At 38.1% G+C, this 22,587-nt stretch overlaps 1 protein-coding gene across 6 annotated transcripts in view; it reads left to right on the top strand.

Moving 5' to 3' along the window:
- The window catches only part of MYO16 (myosin XVI), a 368,841-nt gene that overhangs the window by 330,159 nt on the left and 16,095 nt on the right, over positions 1 to 22,587 (top strand). For all 6 annotated transcript variants that reach the window (XM_010394347.4, XM_039550108.1, XM_039550096.1 and 3 more), the window contains exons 33-34: positions 16,089 to 16,247; positions 19,387 to 19,478. In XM_010394347.4, the coding sequence (XP_010392649.3) occupies positions 16,089 to 16,247; positions 19,387 to 19,478 (251 nt within the window). The remainder of the gene's footprint in view (positions 1 to 16,088; positions 16,248 to 19,386; positions 19,479 to 22,587) is intronic.

Here is a 22,587-nt window from a genome sequence, read left to right as displayed (position 1 = left end):
TGCCTCGGTGGAGACAAGAGACATTTGGCTGTCAGAGAAACTATGGTGGACAGAACCCTCTTTAGTCCTCCAGACCTTGAAAAAGCTTTCGCTGGACCTTGCTTGTTCTTGTATGCTGAATTCAATCCTGTATGTTGAATGAGCTGTGAACTGAGACTTCGTCAGTTCTCAACCTCAAGAGAAAGTTTTTTTCCCTATGCTAAGCATATGAATTGATGACATTGGTAAAGGAGTTACTGCAGTAGTTTTGTTTGCTTTGAAAAAATTATTCAATAACATTCACTGCCTATAAATATATATATAGAATGTTTTCTGTGGGTTTTTGATGGTATTGTGGTTGATTTTTTTGTTGGCTTTTTTTGGTTCTTTTTTTGTTTTTGTTTTTTTTTAATTTGGGATTCTTGTTTTATTTTATATGTTATACATTTTTATCTGCTAGGAAGTAACTATTGAAGTTAGTTCTTTGGATGTATCTTCTCAAGGTTCTCTCAATGTACCTGATGAGGAAGTGTTGTAAACCACTCCCAATGAAGTGAAAAAAATTACCTTTATCTTAAAAAAAATTTGCTTTGGGATGGAAGATTTTTGCAAATGCAATGATCAACTAAATGTGACCAAGATAGAGTTCAGCTTGGGTCTCATGTGGTTTGAAGCTAATGCATTAACAGAGGCTACCATAAAAAACCTCTAAATTTACCTTTCACATGGAAAATGTACTTCTAAATATTTCATCAAGGCAGCACTAAGTATGAAAGATCAAAGTTCAAGAAAGAGATATGATAAAAAACCTGAATCAATATTTTATGAGCTAGGAAGTTACTGTATACTAAGTGCAGTTACATATGAATAGTTCAGTGATAAGTAGATGGATTGAAAGCAACAAACTCAGGTGAATATGTGTGTTTTTACGATTTGCCTTTTTTCATGTACTTCATGTGTTCATCTATTTTCTAGGGTAACAGCTGGTAAAAATTTTGTTTAATCTTTCATGCAAAGTAATAAGATAGCAGTCATCAGAGTTGACTCTACAAGTGGTATAAAACTAGAAGTTTTCATGTGTTACCTTCTGATATTTTTATCACCTATTGCCTAATGCATATTAAGTTCCTAGAAGATTCCTCCCTTTCTTTTTGTCATTTGTAGTATTTTATTTATCAGCGATGATATGGTGAAAAAAAGAAATAGAATGTCCTTGTAGTTGAAGACACGGCCTAGAACAGCACTCTATAATGTTTCCCTTATTTTCAGAAGTTATAACCTACCAACAATCTTAACTAAAACTCAAAAGTAAAATTGTGGGCCATTTTGAAGTCATGGAGAGTGACCTATGGGAATCAGGGAGTTTCTGTGTGGGATCATCAGCCTTGGAGATGAAAGCCTCCTTGCCAATATAAGTGCAATACAGACAGATGCCCCAGCATGCCTCCCTCTCGCCTGGAGGAGTAATTTCAAGGCCTGAGAACACTTATGTCCTTTTGGCTCCTGACCTCTTTGTGAGAAAAGCTCATCCAGAATTACAGGAGAACACATCTGTGGTTTTCTGATGCGCTGAAGAGTTATTGTGAACTGAACTGAGAACATTGTCTTTCAGAAGGGCAACAACAACAAAAAATCAAATGGCAACAACTTTCTATACCTGGCGGTTGAGCCTGGCCTTTTTTTTATACAACACTAGCCCCTGCTGGTTCAAACAATGATCAGGATCAAATAGTATGCGATTTCATGCAAAATACTTCACATGTAACAAGAGAAGTTTTTTGCTCTGCAGAGCTTACAGCTCAAATAAACGAAGCTGTAACAGGTGAGAACCTAGATAAGGTGGTTTCTCCAAGGGTGAGAAGAGTTGTCATTGAAACTGCAGCTGTATTGTTACACAGAGATTTGGTTTTACTCCATATAAAATGAGATTTGAGTGCAGATAACTGATAATACACACACACACAAATCTATTCTATTCTCCGTGATTTCTAGAAGTGAAAACTTTAGTTTGCAAGACATTGAAATGGAATGGTCATGTGCAGATCCCCTACTCAAATAGACAAGACCTGAGATTTGAAAGTAGACCTCATGAAACTGAATTCAATCTTTTAATCACAAAACAGCACTCCTTAGCAGGATACCCAAATAGTTTTGACTATTCAACATATAAGACATTTCTTATATAAGGAAGAGACAATCACATGTTTAAGCATTTCATATTAAATATTTATGAGCAAGGACAGAATTTTCTGTTCCTCAGTGTGGAGGAATGATACTCAGATTTTGCTAGGTCGTGATGTTATTACTCTTAATTGGTACAGTTGATATTAAATTATTCCATGCAAAGGGGAATCATTTCACCTTCAGAACAAAAGGTAGAATAAATCCTAACCGATCACCCATGCTTAGATTGGCAGAGTGAGTATTCATGTGGATTCTGAAGGGGAAGGAGCAAAGAAACTATGATTTTGCCTTGACCTGGCTGAATTTCTTACCATTAGTCTATTGAGACGAAGGCACAATGTTTTCTCTTCTTCCTGCTTGTTGAGAAAAAATTGGCATAGATACTTAACTTCTGTGCCTGAGCAAAAGAAAATACACAAGTTTGCAACCCCACATGTCTGCCTAAGAAGTAAAATTAGGAAGATATGTCCTTTATGTATGTCACCAATGTACAGGCATCAAGTTTTGTGAAATTTTGTTAGTGTTTCAGTACAAGTAAATTTGTATATTCAAGTCTATCCATTCCTCAGTGATCTATTCCTTTCCAAACAGTTTGGTTACCTATATAATAACAGCAGCAAAGGCGTGCAAACTTTAGATTGTTAACAGTGTATTGTCATCAATACTGTTATTGTTTGTCCAGTATCCTTGACATCCATTCACTATGTGAATCCCTTCCTTACTTACTTCCTAAGTGATTTATTTTCAAGGCAGGTAGCTTCACATATCAGTGTCTTATTCCACATTCTCCAGTTTAAGCATTGAAAGTCACAGGAGGATAGTTACAACTGGCAAGATAGTTACAACTGGCAAATAATACAGATATTTAGACTTACCTTGGGACTGAAGCTAGCCAAATGCTCTCTATTGAGATTGATTCAAACTTGGAGAACAATAAAATGCAATGTATTTGTATGAAAAGTACTGTCCCGTCAAAGGCAGGTATCCCTTTGATATCTAGTAAATAATTTTCCCTTATCATCAGATAAAGCAAGCTATTGTGCAGCTAATGTCTCAACAGTGGATTGCAAATTGAATCCCTGCTTGTGTTTCTGGGATGAAATCCCAGGCCTTTACCCTCTAAGTCACTCAGCTTTTTGTCTTAAGCAACTTAATAAAGATAATAATCATATTTCCATCTCCTTCCTAGTTGTACAATGAAATTGATATACTTTCTTTGTGGCAAAAGCTAACAACTTACAAACCATGAGCAATACAAAAAGCTGTGTTTTCAACTTTTATCTTTTACCTGAAAATGCTGGAGGAATGATTGTATAAGGCATTGAACTTCTACATCTTTAAAATTCTCAAATCATTAAAATGTTAGGCAATTAAGCTTCACCACACTTCTCAGAAAAAGATTAATATCTGTTCACATAATTGCCTTAATTAACAGGGAGTGAGGGTGACTTTCTGTGACTAATTTTCAGATCAAATATCTAAACACAGGAGAGTCATCAACCTCTGATGGAATATGTGGAGTTGGAAGGGACCTGTCAGGATCATCGAGTCTAATTCCAGGCCCTGTGCAGGACACTCCAAGAATCACACCATGTGCCTGAGAATGTTGTCCAAACACACGAAGTGAAACAGGCTTGGTCCTGTGACCACTTCCCTGCAGAGCCTGTTCCAGTGCCCAGCCACCCACTGGGTGAAGAACCTTCTCCTGATACACAATCCCCTCCCTTTCCCGGCTGGTGATGCTGTGCCTGATGCCCCCAGGACAGGGTGGCCCTCCTGGCTACCAGGGAACTGCTGGCTCATGTTCACCTTTCCACTGACCAGCACCCCCAGGTTCCTTCTTGCAGCACTGCTTTGCAGCCTCTCATTCCCCAGTCTGTCCATACATCCAGGGTTGCCTCATCCCAGGTGCAGAATCCAGCACTTCTTAAACTTCATAAAGTTGTTGATTGTCCCTCATTCTGCAGGGCCTCTCTGCCCTCAAGGGAGTGAACAGCTCTTTCCAGTTTAGTGTCATCAGCAAACTTACACATTCACTATGCACTACTTGCAACTCTGAATCTCTTGCAGTAGGTGCAGAAAAGTGGGAGGAAGAACTGCTAGTAAGAGTTCAATGTGAGTCGTTACAAAAATGCCCTTTCTTGGCTAGCCATGGAAGCCCTATACAGAAAATTACACAGGAGCAGACGGAAATGCTGGCAATACTGTTGCCATCCAGCCCATGCTGCATGATTTTTCTGAGGAAATAATTGCGGTTTCTATTATTGCAGCAGAAAAAGGTTAGAAGAGTCTAGAGAAAATATACTTGATTCCTATTTTCAGAATATCTATGGACTTTTGTACAGCCTGAAAGATACCACCTTAATCTGCAGACTTCTCCTGATCTATAAGTCTGCCATTATCTGGATAATGTATTGCAGAAAAGACCTGTTGTTTCAAGATAAACACAGTGTATCAAGAATAATTGCAGAATCTCTGAAAACGAGTATATTTTACTGCTGAAGATTGTTTTGGGTTTCTGTTACGTCATTTTTTTTCACTAAAGCATTTCTGTTTCTGGTTGACTTCACTGTTTGCTGTTACAGCCTAAAATAATGTAATATAGAATTTGCTTTGGTTGTCTGTTCTGACATGTGAAAGAGGCTCTGTGTGTGATTACCATAAACAATTTTAACCCAAAAATTATTAGAAGAATAAATCAATTCTAATTTTCAGGTGAAAAAAAATGGGTATTGTCATAAAAAATCATATTTATTTTGCATTTTAAGTGCTTGTATTGAAAACACAATCAAGTCTTGAGCACTCCTCCATACATTTCCAAAAGCTATGTCAGTGAAATAGAGGTTGAAGGAGACTATGCAGCCCCAGGATCACGAGGAAATATCACTGCATTTTTGATTTCCATTGACCTTATGCTGTAACTATTGATGGCTACTGGAAAAGGATCCTAGAGTAGGCAGTGCCTTGGTCTGACCCACTGCAGGCTCTCTCATATTCATACCAAGTCCCTGCTTAAGAGGAGGAATGCTGAGGAAAAGTAATTGCATTGACTTTTCTATTCCTTTTATATGGTCCATTTCTGAGAACTGCAGGCATTTCTTTTAAATTAATGACTCTGTTTTGCATCCTTTCCACTGAGCTGGATTTACTTTGTTCCCCCTTCATCCTGTCTGATACTCAAATACAATAACTACACCACACTGGTTCAGCTTAGTGCATTTTAAACCCATAATTTTCAATAATGTCCCACTTTTAATTATGACTTGGATCATTCTGGTAGACATTTACAGGATTCTTATTTTCATAGCAACGTCTTTTCTTCAACATCTGATCTGACATCATGGTTCCAAATTCAGTAATGGTTTAGAAAGCTGTGTCTTTGCTAACAATGTTATGGGCTTCTTTAAATATTTGTAATTCATAATGCAGAACCACAAATGACTTTGTTTAGGAACTACTACATCATTAATTGTATACCAATTTTGAGAAATTAGCCATATCTAAGAGAAAGAAGTTGATTTGTAGCATATTTATGTTTCTGATACCAAAGAAAAATATGGGTATTTGGCAGTAAAAGTCATGTCACTTCATTTTACAGGAATTCCAGCATTTGGAATAGAATGAAGAATGAAATATGGACACACATTTTAGTGAAAGTCTCTAATTAAATTTTCAGCTTGAGTGAGAAATCTCTTCAGATGTTTTTAACTTCTTTACATCCATCTCAGCATTGAATTATCTTTTGCATAGAACCTCAGTAGCAAACAATAATTCCATTTCACAGAAAATGTCAAGATTGTGACATTTATTTTTGTTTTAGCCTGAAATGAAAATCAAGCATTCTAAAATTCTGTGTAGAAATAAATATTCTTTCCTGTCCAGGCTTTCAAAAATGTTTGTAAAGTAGTGAAACAGTCGGCCTCAAATACAGCAAAATGCTTCTTACTGAAAATGTTAACAACTAAATGTGTTGACTTTTTTTTGAACGTAGATAAGTTCAAGAGCAATCATTTCACCATTGGTCAGGTTGGCATTTAGGGGTATGATTCCACAACAACCAAAGCTGTCTAACAAACAATCCAGTCTGTTTCTAGACTCCTTGGCTCAGGTATCCAAGAGCTGTGCACTCCAGCCCCTCAGTGATGACCCAAAGTTATTGACATGACTCATGCAACTCATCATTAAACTCTGAAACTCTATAGACCCGGATGTGTGGATTATGTTCCAGTTCCAGCACTGGAATTTCATGGGGCAGGATGGAGAAGCAAGAGAAGACAATTGAAAATAGGCTGATAAAAAGACTTGGTCATAAACATGAGGGTACCTTCACCCACATGCTGTCTCCACGCTGTGAGAAAGTAGTAGAGTGCTTAGAAGTGGAGTACTGGAGGTAGGAGTAGCGTTTAAAGCAGTTAAGGACATCTGCCTTCTTCCTGGCACCACTAGTGAATGGGAAAATACAGAAGCCTTCAAGTTCAGTACTCTTTTGGCTTGAGTTTTCATTCTCTTTTAAAATGAAAAGCATGAAAATTAGTATTATCCTTTGTATGGTGAAATTTTCAAAACAAAAAACATATTAAATTAGGCTTGAAGTTTTACATTTCATTATTTCTCTTAGCTCTTTCCTTAGGGACTGGTTGCAGAATGATCCTGACATACACAGCAGCATTTAGTGACAGTTTTTAGCCACTGATTGTCTGTATTTGTGCACAGTGTGGATGTTTATCACACTACATCTGTGATAGCCATATGTTCTTGCTTTGAGGTTAAGGAAGGTGTCATTGACCATCACTCTGTCCTTTCAAAATGAACTTAAAAACAAGCTAAATAGATATCTAAATTCAATTTTTGTCTTAGAAGCTCACTTGGAAAGCAAAATGTGAATTTTCCAGAACAGCTGTCCCTATTTGGTGGGCAGTATTACAGTACAGGTGGACCAAAAATATTCCTTGGATTGCTCCTCAGGATCTGCTCAAACAATTTATCTGCTCAGTGCAGTCACTTACGCCAAGACTTCTGCATTGCAGACAGTGCCAGAGCTGGTATGAGAGATCCTGAAAAATCTCTGTAGAAGCACTCTCGGAAAAGTAAATAGAACTGATGTGTTGCTTTTGGCAGTAGCAAATCCCTATCTGTTTGTTTGTTTGTGGTTTTGTTTGTTTATTTTTACAATATTTGAAACTGTGTTTGAGGGGGAGGAAGGTTGAGACAGTGTCTCGTCACAGAGTTTCTTTCAACAGCAGCTAAAGCCCAGCAGTAATGGCTGTTCTGTTACTGAGATACCACACAGAAACGTAAACAGACTTAAATGTCTGCCTTCAAGAAGAACTGCTGTATCCACACAAACTTGGAGAAAACAGTTTAAAAAAGGGAAACTGTGTTTCTCAGCAAATTGTCTCCTCCTTTTCCGGCACACCAGCAGGTTTTTAAACACACAAATACAATTTGACTTTGGTCAGCCAGTCAACACACCTAGCAGTAAATAAAACTATTAACAGAGTAAAATCAACTACTTCTTTTCCATATGAGACTTGAAAAGGTGGGGAACATGGGGACATGGTGGGAATAAATGTTTCTTCTAAGGCAGGATATTGTCCCAAGCAGTGTTCCCCTCTTTCCTGCCCTGTGTGGTTTGTTATGGACATCAGAAAAGCCTGCAGAGATCAGTTCCTTGAGAAGATGGGATAAATTAAATCCCCAGTCTCTGAAACACATACACTGGCAGGAGTCTAGCTCACTTGCTGTACTAAAAAGGTGTTCCAAGCTCTTTCTCAGATCTCAGTTAGGAGTATCAGTCAGGAGAGATGGCAGCCTGTCCAGATATTCTTCATCCTTTACCAGTGCTTGAGAAGGCTGTTTTCTCCACTTCAGAATGGTATTCCTTGTCTCATGCTGGGGAAAAACCTAATTCAAACAATCCAGAGTCCTCCAGACGGGGAAAAAAGGCACTTATGTTATCTATCCCCCACCAGCTCTGAGAGTTTACCTGGTCCAGAGATGTCCCTAACATCACTTCTAGGAAAGAGGGAAAGGTTTCTAGCTAGTAATGATTGACACTGAAATAAATGTGAAAAAAAGAACACTGTCTTTCTACCAGCACAAATCCATCAGAGAAGAAATCAGAAGAAACCTTCTTAAGTGTGTACTTTCTAGAGCTGTGATTTACAAAATAATAATTGAGCTGATGGCTCTTAAGGCTGAACTAGACCTAGGAGTGCCTGCAGCTGCTTCAGCAACCTGCTTCTTACTACCAGCCTCATGCCCTGAAATTTGGCTGATTGGTATCACTCTAACACAAAATTCTTCAGAGGAGCTCTTTCCTCTAGCAGAGTTTTGTCACTTGATGTTCTTCATAGCCTGTGTCTCCTCTCTTTGCTTTCCAGTATTCATGCAAAGCTTCCATGAATGCAGGTTCCCAGACAAAATAAGTGGCCTGTGTCTGTGTTTACCTGCTCTATCAAAGAGTGTGGCTTCTGGAGTAGCTTGTAACACCATCTGATAGCTCCACTTACACAGCTGGGAGAGAAAGGATGCTGGAAGTGACAGTACAAATTCATTGCTACTATCCTAGGAGCATCCCTGGTGGGGGGAGAATCCTAGACAATTGCTGCTGTAAGGGTAGGCTTTGTGAGGTGAAATAAATCAATGAATAATTATTGCCTCTGATGGCAGTGGCAGCCAGCAGCACAGCTGAAAGGGTGAGACAGGCAGCACACGCTAATAGGCTGGGGGAATCCTGTCTTGACAGTTTCAGCCTGCTCCATTTCTTTCAGCAAATAAGATGCAGCTGTTTGCCTCCAGCTCTCAGCAGACAAAGTAAACAATCATGGTTACAGCAGGTCACAGTGTGACTTCATATGAGTAAACTGAACTGCTCTGAAGCAATATGCATTTATCCAGCAAAAGGACACCCAAGATAACATGTGCTGAGGGTAGCTAGCAAATGCCACAGACAAGGAATGTCTCAACAGTAAGTCAGAGCAAAACAGGAGACACTAAGTGTAATTGAAAAGGTTCAACAAAACACAGAGGTAGCAATTTGAGCCAAAATAAAAGGGCCTGTTCTTACTTAAACTTCCTTTCCTTCATCAAAAGATATCTGCAAAATTTCTGAAATCACCATATTTTATTTTTTTTCCCCTCACTTCACAACACCCACTTGCCACAGTAAATGTAAAAAAATATCCAGGGTCAGCCATTAGGATTCAGTGTATTCCTAACTTTCCCAAGAAAGAGTGAGAGGACAGATCAGAAATCCCTTCTGTCTGCAATGTCTTGTCTTTAATATGCTGGTTAATAGGGCCCATCAATTCTCTCTTATTCACATGTATAACAACAAGCTGCTTGATTTGAAATTTACATTTTTCTGGATACCCGCCATAGGTTTTAAGGAAATTGGGCTATTTAGCTTTTCCATTCCATGGTAGCACAGGTACAAAAAGCTTCTCCTCCTGTACTGCATGAATTTATCTGCCAGAATTTATGTGTCTTCCTGTTTTCATAGTTGCTGATTCAGAATGTATAACTGTGGATCTTGATACCTAAAACTGTGTATTGATCATTAGTTACAGAAAGTCATGTTTTCTGTGAATGAAGAAATAATGTCTGATTTTATACTGAGATTGTTTCAGCTTTAGGACTGAGATACGCCTGGCATGTGACACTGAATTTCCTCAGCTGGAAACTCATCCTTAGCTCTCTGTTTAATTAAGGAAATGTGTGCCTTAAAAGAATGGTCGTATCAAATCATACTGAGAGGAGTGCATGAATTCCATTTATACCACAGCAGACCTAGGGAGAATCTGCTCTCCCTGTACAGTCAGGATGCAACCTTTAAATGTGGCTTCAGCAGAAACCGGGCAACAGCTCAGTGCTCCACTAGCCCCCTATGATTTTGAGGCAGTTTTTCTTCCATATTTTTCCTTTTTTTTTTTTCCTGAGATAGATTAATATTGACCACTGATTTTTGATTGTGGTAACTAGTGCTGTTAAAGTGAAGGGCTGTGTCTGTTTTACTACATGAGCCAGTGCCAGGGAATGTCCTTGGAATGGCAGCTCACTCCTGTGCACCGTCGAAGTGCAGAGCAATCCCCAGCGTTGTTTGGGACCTGGCAGGCTGGCTTCCTTCCAGACAGATCTGAGCATGGTTCAGGAAAAGACACAGCCCAGGGGCTATTCCCAGTAGATGATTTGGATGTAACCTCTCTGCTATGGAGGGCAAGGAAAGTGTAGTAGTACTGATATGAGTCTCTTACCATTTGCCTCAGGGCCAGAGAACAGTTGTGATCACATTTGAATAACCAGGATAGACAAAGTAAGAGGCCCTCTATACTTACCCTGTTTTATGAGTCCCTTGGTGCTTTGGCAGTGCTGCACAAAGCATCCAAGGTAAGCATGAATGGGATCCAAAACCTGCTGAAAGCAGTGGAGCCTTCTGTTGTTATTAATGAGTTTCCAGTTAGACTGTAAATGAGCACTAAATGTTAAAAGGAGAAGTATATGAAAAAGAATATACAGGGACATATGTATCCATATACATTTTGGCTATACCTACAATTAAAGAAAGGAGAGCAAAACAAGGGATTTGACAGAAAAGTAAAATACAACCCTATCAGGTCAGTTACTGCTGGGCCTGTAATAATATACTATTTTTACATATCTTGCTGCACAAAAAATCTATGATGATTCCACCTAAATGCTGATATTAGTCATTGATTTATATTTTGTCTTTAGACTTTATAAAATAGGCTAAGTATATGATTTCCTTAGAAAAAATAGTCTCTCAAAATGTTTCAGTTTTGTATTTTAATCTGTCATATGAATAGAGAAAATACTGGCTCATTTTCTAATTTGGTGATAAAGCATTAGTTCAGCCTAAATACTACTTATGAAATAACTACGATGCTTAGGATCATACATTTTATGTTTGAGGAAAAAAAAGAGTTTTATAATAGGATATTTGGAAGTCATAGCTCAATTAGAAGAGTTTAAGTCATTCTTTTGGCAAAAAAGTTCTAGCATGTAGACTTTCAGTGTATTGGTTTCTTTTAACAGTGAGATAGTGGCTTAAAAATGGGGGGGGGGAAGCAAATACATTATTTTCCATCACTTTCTGAGTATGTCTGAATGTTTTTTACAAAATAAGTGCAATTCTGTCCATCCTGTGCCTTATGACTTTATCTTGAGTTTTAAACTCAGTCTCTTCCAAGAGCACTAATAACCAGCAACTGTGGATTTCATAAGCTGCCTCTTTACCATACTGCTCCTCTTGCACTTTTCAAGTAATGCTGATGTAATTAATTGTGGATTTGTTGGAATATGGAGCTTGCTCGTAAGGAAATAACTGTTACACTTTGATTTGTCATCTTCTGATTAAAAGCACTGTACATGTGATTGCTCCCAGCTAGTAACTGTGCTAGAGCTGAGGGACAAATGACGCCTTCAATCCAAACATCCATACGTCTTTCTAGTCCATACATCCTCATTAACTGCAAGATTAGTCAGAGTAGGACTTTACTGAGTCAGAGATATCTTTTGGGCAAAGTCAGTTTACTGAAATAGTAATCCAAATACTGTTCACTTTTGCAGACTCTAGGTTTTCACTTAAAGCTTGTATTCCTCTCAAAATCACGAACTTCCACCATGCTCCTACAGCTGATACCTCTTTATAGCTAGTCTCTTGCAAGTAGGCATGGATGACTCTTCAAATAACATTTATTACCAGCTGAAAACTGTTAAAGATGTTGTTACTTTAAAAAAATAATATTGAAACCTGGTAAATAATCCATCCATCTAGTGAGAACAGCAGAGCACAAGTCTGAACAAAAAGATAGGATTCATCTATGTTGGTGAAGATGTTCAAACATAGGAATCATAAGGGGTTTTTTCCTGTCTCCTAAAGTATTTCTGATAGTTTCAGGATGTTGATAAGGGATGAGAGAACACTGCATATTTTTATCTGCAAGGTTTGATGGCAGCAGGAGCAAGTTGATACTATCGCAGAGAAAGTCCAAAAGTCTATGTTAGGTGACTAAGAAAACGTGAGGGGAAAGTGCATTTCAGACCAATACTTGACAAATAAGAATCAGTAGGAATTTTGAATAGAAATATTATGATAAAATGTCAGGAGACACCTTTGCTATGGTCAGGGATATTTTGAATAGTAAGGAAGCACGACAGAAAGGGATACCCCTGCACAGAAGATAAAATCAACTTTCTGGCATATTTAGTGAAAAGCAAATGCAAAGTGCTGCACCTTGAAAGGTATTACCTCCTACCATGATATGGGGATCAGGCTGTCTGGGAAGCAGCCTGTGGAAGAGGGTGCTGGGGGCCCTGGGAGCTGGACCGGAGCTGGCAGTGAGCCTTAGCAGCAGAGACAGCCAGCAGCATCCTGGGCTGTGTAAGCCATTCCTCCACCCAGCACTCATCGTTAGACCATACATGGGTACTGTGGCCAGTTTGTGCCTCCCAGTGCAGAGAGATGCTGATAACCTGGAGTGAGTTTACTCCATCAAACACAGAATCACAGAATTTTTAGGGTTGGAATTGACCATTGGAGATCACCCAGTCCAACCCCCTGCCAAAGCAGGGTCACCTACAACAGGTTACACAAGAATGTGTCCTGGTGGGTTTTGAACGTCTCCAGAGAGGGAGACTCCATGAGCCCCCTGGGCAGCCTGGTCAGTGCTCTGCCATCCTCAACATAAAGAAGTTCTTCTTCAGAAGGTGGAAGGTGAAATTTCTTGTGTTTTAGTTTATGGCCACTGCTCCATTTCCTGTTGCTGAGCGCTACTAAAAAGAGCCTGGCACCATCCTCTTGACAACCCACTTCTGAGATATTTCTATGTATTGATGAGATGCCCTCTCCGTTCTCTCTGCCCTTGACCAAACAGGCCTGGCTCCCACAGTCTCTCCTCATAAGAGATGCTCCAAACTCCTCATCATCTTTGTGACCCTCTGCTGTACCCTCTCCAGTAGCTTGTCTATCTTGTATTGAGGAGTCCAGAACTGGACACAGTACATGCTCAGGAGTGTGGTCCTGTGAGCAGAGGCTGGAGCAGGGGGAGCTTGTCCAGTGTGGGGCAGAGCCAGTTTCAGGGGCACTCTCCTGATGTCTGCTTGAAGTTTGCTGATGTACACAGTTAAATTTGTTCTACAGACACATGAATCTGCTCCAATGAGGAGATGAAGAGGCCTATATATAGGAAATTAGTTCAAGTACCTTTATATAATCCAGATTATTTTGAAATAAAATATAGGGTTCTTTCCCACCCCCAAGAGCAGCTAAATAAGGCACTATGAAATACATTTTTTCTATATAGTTTTCTGTTCAGAAACTAAAGGTGTGCATTTCTTACAATGATTGAATACAGCAAATGGGATAACAAATTTCTGTCTAGATTGTTGTCCCCAAAGATATGCTGCATATATTCCACTACTTATTTCTGCCAATTTAGTATGATATTCTAGCTATCCACAATTCTTTGTAGTATTTAATTCTACAGATATAAAGAAGAAAATGTAATTTTTTTTCAAGAGCCCTTCATGAATGCCCTGAAAAGATATCAACGTACCTATGAAACAAAAGGCTTCTGCAAACAGCAATGCAAGAAAAACTCCTTCTACTTGCTCATTCTCAAATGAATTATACATGTCAGGCAAATCAATAAATCTTTCGAATATCAAGAAAAATAAGGATCCCAGCCACACAAGAAGCTTTATGTAAAAGGTGGCACAATAATTATGTAGGTGGATTACGATCTATAGTGCACTGACTATGAACATCTAAAAGTGACATTTCCTTTTCAGACAAATTTAAAATGAGCTGCAAAGATGCATTTTGCAGTCAACTTGCTCGTACAAAAGCTAAATCAGGCATGCTCTTATAATTGTACTGTATGCATTTTCCGTCTCAGACTTTCCATCTCAGACTCTCCCAAGTCAGTTACTGTGGGTAGAGCTAGCCTAATTTTTTCAGTGCATAAAAAATTTGCCTAAAGATCCATTTTATGAAACAGTGTCACTGAAACAATCCAATCAGATCTGGCAAAAAATAATGATCAGGAAACGAGGGCAAGGGAGGGAGGGACAAAAACCAAGCAAACATGGAAATATTTTATCTGACAGTTTGAAAAGGAACTTTTTGACTTTTCAAGACAGATTTTTTTTAGACAAGGAAATATTAAGAACAATTCAGAGTTAGATAACTGAAAGCTAAACAAAAATAGGAAAGACCTTTTCAATTAAATGAAATATTTTGAGGTAACCAGAATGGATTTATAGTTTTCATTTCATTAATTAAGTTCTAATGTTAGTGCTTTTTAAATCAGGTGGATTTTTTTTTTAGTTCAGGCAAAAAATGAAAAATTGACAGCACAGTCAACATTAGACTGGAAAACCTTCAGGTTAAGTATTATTACCTGGTGAAAAAAAATGCTTTTCCTTCCCCTTGAAAAATTTCCATGTGCTTGAGATTTATAAGAATATATATCATATCTTTGGGAGAGCTAAGGATGTTATTGGAAGTATGGGTGAATGCTGTAATGTTGGTTTTAATAGCTAGTCTTTTGACTTCCATTGGTTCTTGCTGTCATTATGACAACCAAAATCAAGGCATAACTCTTTCAGAGCTGTCATAGAAGGAAAATTTTCATTTTAGAGTGTTACAAGAGGACCTCTGCACCAGGGTCAGCCATAATACATCAGCCCCGTAGCTAAGGCCAGGCCTCAGAGGGGGCAGAAAGAGTTAGGAAGACTGAAATGGAGAAAGCACTGAATTCAGGTTTGTCTTCCATGAACCAAACCTGACTATGGCAAGGAAAGAATATGCATATATGTTCAACACACACAAAAAAACCCAAAAATGCAAAACAAACAAGCAAAAAAAAAACAACCCACAGAAAAGGGAGAGAAATCCTTTAAAAAATGCATAACCTTGCCAGTGCAGCATTTCATCAGCCCTGTCACACAGGAGTGGAGTCGGGATAGACAGGGATACAGGTACTGCTGTGTGGGCCCTCCTAGGATCCCCATCCATCTTGTCTTCCAACTCTGAGTGTGTCCCTGGCCGCTGAACTCCAGTGGGGAGCACCACTTGGGCACAGCTGATGACTGAGCCCTGTTTCTTGTGGAGCACTGGGCTGACAAAGCCGGGCAAGCTCAGAGCCAGCTCCAGGCACTTTGCTGTGAGCTGTTCTGCTTTGCATGGATGTGCAATCAGTCAGAGGGGAAAGAAGACAAAGGCTTTGTTTTGCCCTTCTCTTTGAACAAATGCATGTGCACTGTACAGAGCTTTGGAACTCCTACAGGATCAGGCCTCCTCTTGATGTCTTGAAGAAATTTAACTAAAAGGCTCCGACATGAAAACCTGGCACTTTATAGAAAATGACAGCTGATGGCTGGAGAGCCCCGAGGCTGAGTAAACAATGGCCGCAGGGAGGATCTGCTGGGAGGAATATTGCTACTATGGTTTAATCTCAAAAGCCATTTTGTTTCTTGTGGGAGAGGTGGTAAAAGAAAAAGATGAGATCACATTATATCTCTTGCTAGTATCACTTAGTGCAATGATGAAAGGCATTTCAGTGATGTCAGTGGTATGTAAACTCATGTGAAATAAATCTAAAATAGAGGCAATACAAACACTTAATGAGTTGTAGCTACTGATATTTGTGTGGAAAGAAACAATCCAAAAGAAATTTCGTAATGCCTTTCACTTCCCAAAACTTTAAAAAGCTACAAGTGGAACAGTAGCAAAAAAAAAAAAAAAAAAAAAGAAAAAAAATCTGCAAAAATCACTGATTTAAACCTTCCACATTTTTAATTTAATAAAGTAATGTGGTCTCTCTGTGTTAGTTTTCATCTACTTACATGTGAAAGCCACTAGTTAATAGGAAACTGACAATCATTTTCTCTGTTTCTGTCAGGTGCTGAAACTAATCTGAATTTGAGGAGCAGGGAAGATCCAAATATATCAGATTCTGGATCAGAAACACAGGATAAAAATGCAAATAACCATGGAACTCAGTCATCTAATCCACTGTCCAGTTCTGTGACTGCTGAAAATGGAAATTCAGTATCAAATGGTAAGCAGTTTTTAATCCCAAAGCTCTTCTAACATAAAATTGCTGAAGTGTTTCCTTGAATGAGCTTCGTAAGATATAGCCAGGCTGGAATCTTCTGAGTTGTGAAATATCTGTTTCTGGAACTGGCTTAACTTTGTATGTGTGAACTGATAAGCCCTCTCCAATAAAAGCTGAATGTGAAGAAAATAAAACAGCCTCTGTCAAGGAATTTGTAATTACTTCAGCTCTAAGTCTATAAGCAGCCTAAGGCATGGAGGACTTAGATTTGAGATTCTGATCCTATAATTGATACAAATGGGACAGAAAATAGAAAATCAGGATCTCCCTTTGCTATAGGTGTCCTACTAGTGAATGAAAAATTGTTTATCATTGCAATAATAAATAGTACAAGAGCCGTGACAGAATGTCTTTCAAGGTTCTAAAAGCATTAATCCTAAGGAAATAATACTCCTTTGAGTTCAGATTTTTAATAGAAGTTGCTTTTTCATTTTTTTTAATGAATATAATGTATTGCTCTTCTTTTTAAATTTATTTTTAATAGGAGGAGCAGCACCTTTCTACAGCTCTGTGCTATCAAACTGTGACTTCTCCACCACAAATCTTCCACACTTACCAGAGTTCTTAGTCTGAAAGAAAGAGCTTTTTGCCAAACACACAGAGTAATCAGAAAGCCTGAAATAACCTTTTACACTGCAGTGAGGAAAGTTGTGATCCTACATCACCCAAAACAGTACCACATACAATTGCAGCGATTATGTATAGCAAACCTAATTTTGCCAAAAAAAAAGCCGAATTCAACTTACTTTTGATAACTTGAGAATAGTTGCAGGAAAGCCCAATCCAGATGGTGTAGTTTGTGCTCCAGACTGAATACCTGATTAACTTAGGTTCTTGAATTTTGCCCCTAGCCCAGCTAAACTGATTCTTCCAACCTTGGACTGAATTAAACAAGGTCCTACTCAATGCAAAGCTGTGGTATCCTAATATTTACTTAGGTGTACGTAAAGGAAAGCTCTTAGCATGTAATCACCTACTCCATTTCTCTTTCCAAACTCTACCAAGCCTCTGCTTGCCATGTCTGTGACAACGTGCTGCTGCTGTACATGGAAACTTTACTTATTTGATAAGACCTCTTATCAAAGTGCTTTCTACAGAAATAAACAGAAAATCATTGATAACCTGATTCTTAGCTCAAGGCTGTCCTGGACAGTCTATCCTAAAATGTATTAACATAGTGCAAAATCAGTATATTTTTCAGAACTTGCTGCTGGGCCTAGGAAAGTATTTTTATTCATTTCTGGTGGTCTGGAATTATGCAAATATTTTACATTCTAGCTTTTATTTGAATTAAAAGAATAGCACCTACTTTTAGAAGGTACTTTGCATTAAAATTTGGATAATTTTTTATTATTTTGTTTGAGATGCATCCAAACTGAATCCATGTAAATAAATTATTAGTTCAGGAAATTATTTGAAAAAATGGTGTCGGTTTGTGTTCACAAAAAATGGGATTTTTTAGAGGGAAATTTATTTCAAGCATTTAATTTGACCAAAAACATGTGATCTTGCGAAGGGAGAATTTTTAGTTGGAGTACAGAGAATTTAATGTAGGTGAGAAAGCAATAATGGTAACTTACATATAATTTATAAGACTAACAGTACACTAGAGGCCTTGGATGTCACACCTTGCCCCTGTACATACCTAATATATCATTGCTCAGCTTCAAAAAGTGATAATCCCACCTCAAAATAACACATAGTTCCAATTACTGAGACAACAGGGTCAGATTCCCTCTGCCGCAAACAGAAAAGAACTGAAATGCTGGACTCTCACAGATTTGATCTGGCTCCTGAGCTGGAAACAAGAGATTCACCTTCCTCATTGTCTATGTGTTCAGAGGAGGCCCAGATGATGAAGAAAAAGATCCATGTTTATGATCTTATGATATTCAGAAGAACAAAGAAAATTAAAAACCTGTTGTCCCCAGTTACAAAGTTGTGGGAAGGCACTGTTATAAGGGGGAAACTAAAAGGAGGATAGAGGGATTTTAAGGGGTTGTAAGCTTTGTTTTAATTATCATTTGCCTACTCTGGTTTTGATTGGTAATAAATAAATTCAGTTCATTTCCCCAAGCTGAGTCTGTTTTTCCCATGACAGTAACTGGTCTCTCCTGTCCTTATCTCAACCCACAAGCCTTTCCTTATATTTTCTCCCCTCTGTCCAGCTGAGGAGGGGAGTGATGGAGCCTCTTGGGTGGGCACCCAGCATCCACACAGGGTCAACCCACCACAAGCACAGCACTATGAGGGCTGCTATGGGAAAAATGATCTCCAGCTCTGCTAGACCCAATACACAGACCTACCATGGTGTCTGTGATTCTGGTTTGTGAGGTGCTTAATAACACCTATCGTGGACTCTCTGTGTTTCTGCTTGTGCCTTTGCTTCCCCTCATCCCACCTTTCAGATCATCTGCAGTGCTATATGAATGGTATTCCCACTGCTGCAGAAGTGACTGGGAAGCACCAGCAATGAGCCTCACTATAGAATCACTTTGCAGATGTGTTTGTTTCTCTTGATTACTGGAGACTACCTGGCTGTTTTACACCGGATGACTGGTTTTACACAGCTTAATTTTGGACAGCTAATTCCCACATCAAGAATGCACAATAATTATAAGACTTACAAAAAACGTGCTCTGTACTGAGGGGATGAAGTTTTGAATCCTGGACCTAATACTGACTTGCTGTGTGAAACAGAGATACTAAATTGAGAGCAGAATGCTGCAGGCGTGGTTTTTGTTCCCTTTGTATTGCTTCTGCCATGAAAATGAGTCAGGGGAAGAAGAGCCAGGGATTTCTGCATTGCAGGAGGAATCCCTGGCCAGTGTATAGGTAAAGTGTTATTTGCAGGCTCTTTAGTTACGATTGCTCCTTCTTTCAACCTATCTATGCTACCCCCACTTGGTTAGAAAGAATTGTTCTGTTTCAGTAAGCATGGAAATAGTAAATATTCAGGCAAATGTGTAATTTGGGGGTTTTTGTTTCTTTTTTAGTAAAACATATCAAGGTCTTTTAATCTTATTTTGAAATCAACCAGTGGATAAATCTCAGATTATAAATTAGTATTCTTCTGCTTTAGGATTACCAGAGGAAAATGAATATTCAAGACTGTCAGCCAGCACTACAGCAGGCTCATCGATTCAAAGACACAGGGAGAGCCACACTAGTCAGGTAAATATTTCACTGATGATCTGCTGGAACCACTACAACAGGAAAAGATCATAGTAGGTGCATGTTGAAAGCTGTCTCTTGATTCAAATTTGGGTACAGGCATTGAAAAATGCAGACTTCTTTTACAGGTTTCTATTGAGCTAAAGACAATAATGAATTTACTAATAACTTTTTTTTACTGGAAGAATAATGATCCTGAAAGCTTCTTACAGTGAGTTCAAAGTTTATGAAATGTACTGTTGCTGGTTGTGAGGATGCTATTTTCAGGCAGGAAATATGTCTCTTAACCCTGAGAGGACCAAGATGTTATCTCTCTCAAGATATTGATTCATTCATACCAGAAACACTTGCATGAACCTCGTAGAATTAAATGCATAATTATATCATCCTTTTATATATAAAAGCAATGAAGACTTTAAAAATGGTCTTCACAAGTTTTGTACAAATACCAATAAGTAATAAAATCAAAATATCTATCATTTAAAACAGCAATAGATACTAAGGTAATGTGAAGCTTGCATCAGTTCTCTTAAAATTTCTAATGAGTTAAAGTAATTTAAAAATTGCAACATAGAATTAATTTTGATGGTCATTAAGTGAACAAAAAGGGATAAAATTTTTCATAAGATATTTTCTTAATTATTTCTTCAGCATTTTGTATCTAATGTGAACCACTTTACTTTCTAAGTAGCCAATTCTGGCATGAAGGCATTCAAAAATTTTATTATTATATCACTTTGCTTAAATGTCATTATTGTATTCTCCTGTTGTCATTATGTCTTCAATCCACTTTTCTAAAAGGGTAGTTCCAAGTCATTTTATTTATTTGAGATGACTGTAAGAAGTTTACAGTAAAGCTAAATATTGTCCAATGACGAAACAAGTTGGACCTGAGAGGACTTTTTTCAACAGAAACCTCTCATTAACTGATTTTAAAATTTCCAAACTATTTTACCAGAAGGTGAGAGAAGTGCTTTATCACATTAGAAGCTACCTGTTGTCTGTGGGGGAGAGCTGACATTTCATAACAACAAAATACTGGCTCTAGCCAAGTTAAACAAATGTTTGGCCTTTGCCTCCAGCAGGAGCAAGATTCAGCCTTCAACATCATACTCAGTCTTAACGTAACTTTGAAAACAATAGGTTTCAACTGAATAAATATGTGAGCAAGCTAGTATAAAAGTCTTCACTTTTTTGTTTTTTACCTTACTGTCAGAAGCACATAACTACAGTGCCTATCCTGAGTAGAAAAACTGTGCCAAGACAGCACTCAGCACTACACTTATCCTTTGAGTAAGGCCAGCCAGGGCTGCCCTGGCACACATAGGAACATATCCATCTTGCACACAATAACAAATTTTTGCCCTCACCATACCTCTCAGACTCTCAAAAATGGACTTTGACCCTAATATGAAAAAAATACTTGCAGTTCTACTGTCTCCAGATGGGTATCCTGGATGAGGATGTTTTCAGTTTTCTCTGTTACATTTTTATTACATCAACCAAATACTTATTACACATGAGAGTGGCCAAAGAGACCTTTCTAGCAAGTGAAAAGTCCAAGTCCCTGACTTTGGTCCAGTTACAAACCTCACACAGTGAGATGCCTTTGTCCTGAAGCACCTCACACCTCTGTTGCTAATAAGCTTACCTGGGTCAAGACAGTCATGTATAAATTACATCAATGCAGTACAAAGAGTTAAATTAACTGGGTATGGAGAGCCATTGTTGTCTTCTTTTCTTTGAAAATGGAACCTGTGAAATTATTCTGCAACATTTAAATCTTTTATTTTAGAAGCAAGTTGTTAACCATTTGCAAACTTGTGGTTTTTATTTTTCCTAAAGTACTTGCCAAAACCTGAACACAATTTCATTTCAGTATTTTGAAATGTCATTTTTCAGTAAATTTTTAGATGTTTTGCCAAAGTGTTTCACAAATTTTTAAAATAGATTCCATGAAATGTACTCAGAATTATATGCAGGGACAATCCTTAAACGCAAGCCAGTAAGAACTGTGACAAGTTTAGAGAAGAAACCTGTAGTTCTGTGATTTTTGATACAATCCTCTAATGAATAAACATCTTGCAAAATGGTGTTGCCAAAAGAAAAAGGAAAAAATCTTCTTCCCGTAAAAAGAAAAAAAAATATCTTAAAAAAATTCTATGTTCACAGGGCTGAGAATTCTTGCTGTGAAAAGCATTCCTCACCACTGCCAAAGCATGGCATATATTTGAAAATTATTGGATTTAATTACTGTTGACATTTTTTAGCATGCTGCTAGTGACTCTAACAGCATACAAGCCAATTGTAAAAGTCTTTGCCAGGCTTCACTGTAGTAACCTCATCACTTAAAGTAATCCTTGCCCAGCTATGTGAAGTAGGACATACTTTTTCACAGGTCTGTGGAGGTACTGATTGACTAATTGCTCTAAAGAGAAAGATGTAGGTCCTTGGATCTCTTGGCAGACACTGTCACTTCAGGTAAAGGAAACTGGTTCACTAGCTTTCAGGAGCTTCCAACATTTATGGAGTTTTTTTAATATCTCCCTGCTAGTTCCTTACTGCAGTGACAGTAAGGGTTAGTTCATTTCATTTTTGTCCCAGGATCTCAAGGCTCATATACATTCAATTGAGTTTAGACATTGTGGTTACAGTACCATCCTGTTGTCATATCAGGTGCCAATTACCTGCATCACTGCCTGACACATCCTGCACACTGCAAACCTACACACTCCAGAGATAATTCTTCAGGTCAGTATCTGTCAACATGCAGCATACAGATCAATTTTTTAACAAACTTTTTTGAAAGTAGATACCAAGCATAAAATATAATCCAGTTGATCATCCTGAAACGAAGTCTGCTGAAAAAAAAAGGAGAAAAAAAAATGCTAATTTATTTTATTTAAAATGCTAATTTTCTAGGGCAGTGGTTACATAAAGGGCAATTTTTACTGAATGGAAAAGGACAAAAATTGGAAAATTCAATTACTAACAAAATATTTCTCAGTGGAAAGTTATGGAATAAAATTCTACTTTATTCTGTCAGAAAATTATTAAAGTATTAAAGTTTAATTTTTGTCTCACCAGAAATGAAAACTATTTCAAAAGA

Source organism: Corvus cornix, chromosome 1 (assembly GCF_000738735.6).
Source record: "Corvus cornix cornix isolate S_Up_H32 chromosome 1, ASM73873v5, whole genome shotgun sequence".
In the NCBI taxonomy this organism is placed as follows: Eukaryota; Metazoa; Chordata; class Aves; order Passeriformes; family Corvidae; genus Corvus; species Corvus cornix.
This window is presented reverse-complemented; position numbering and strand designations above follow the sequence as displayed.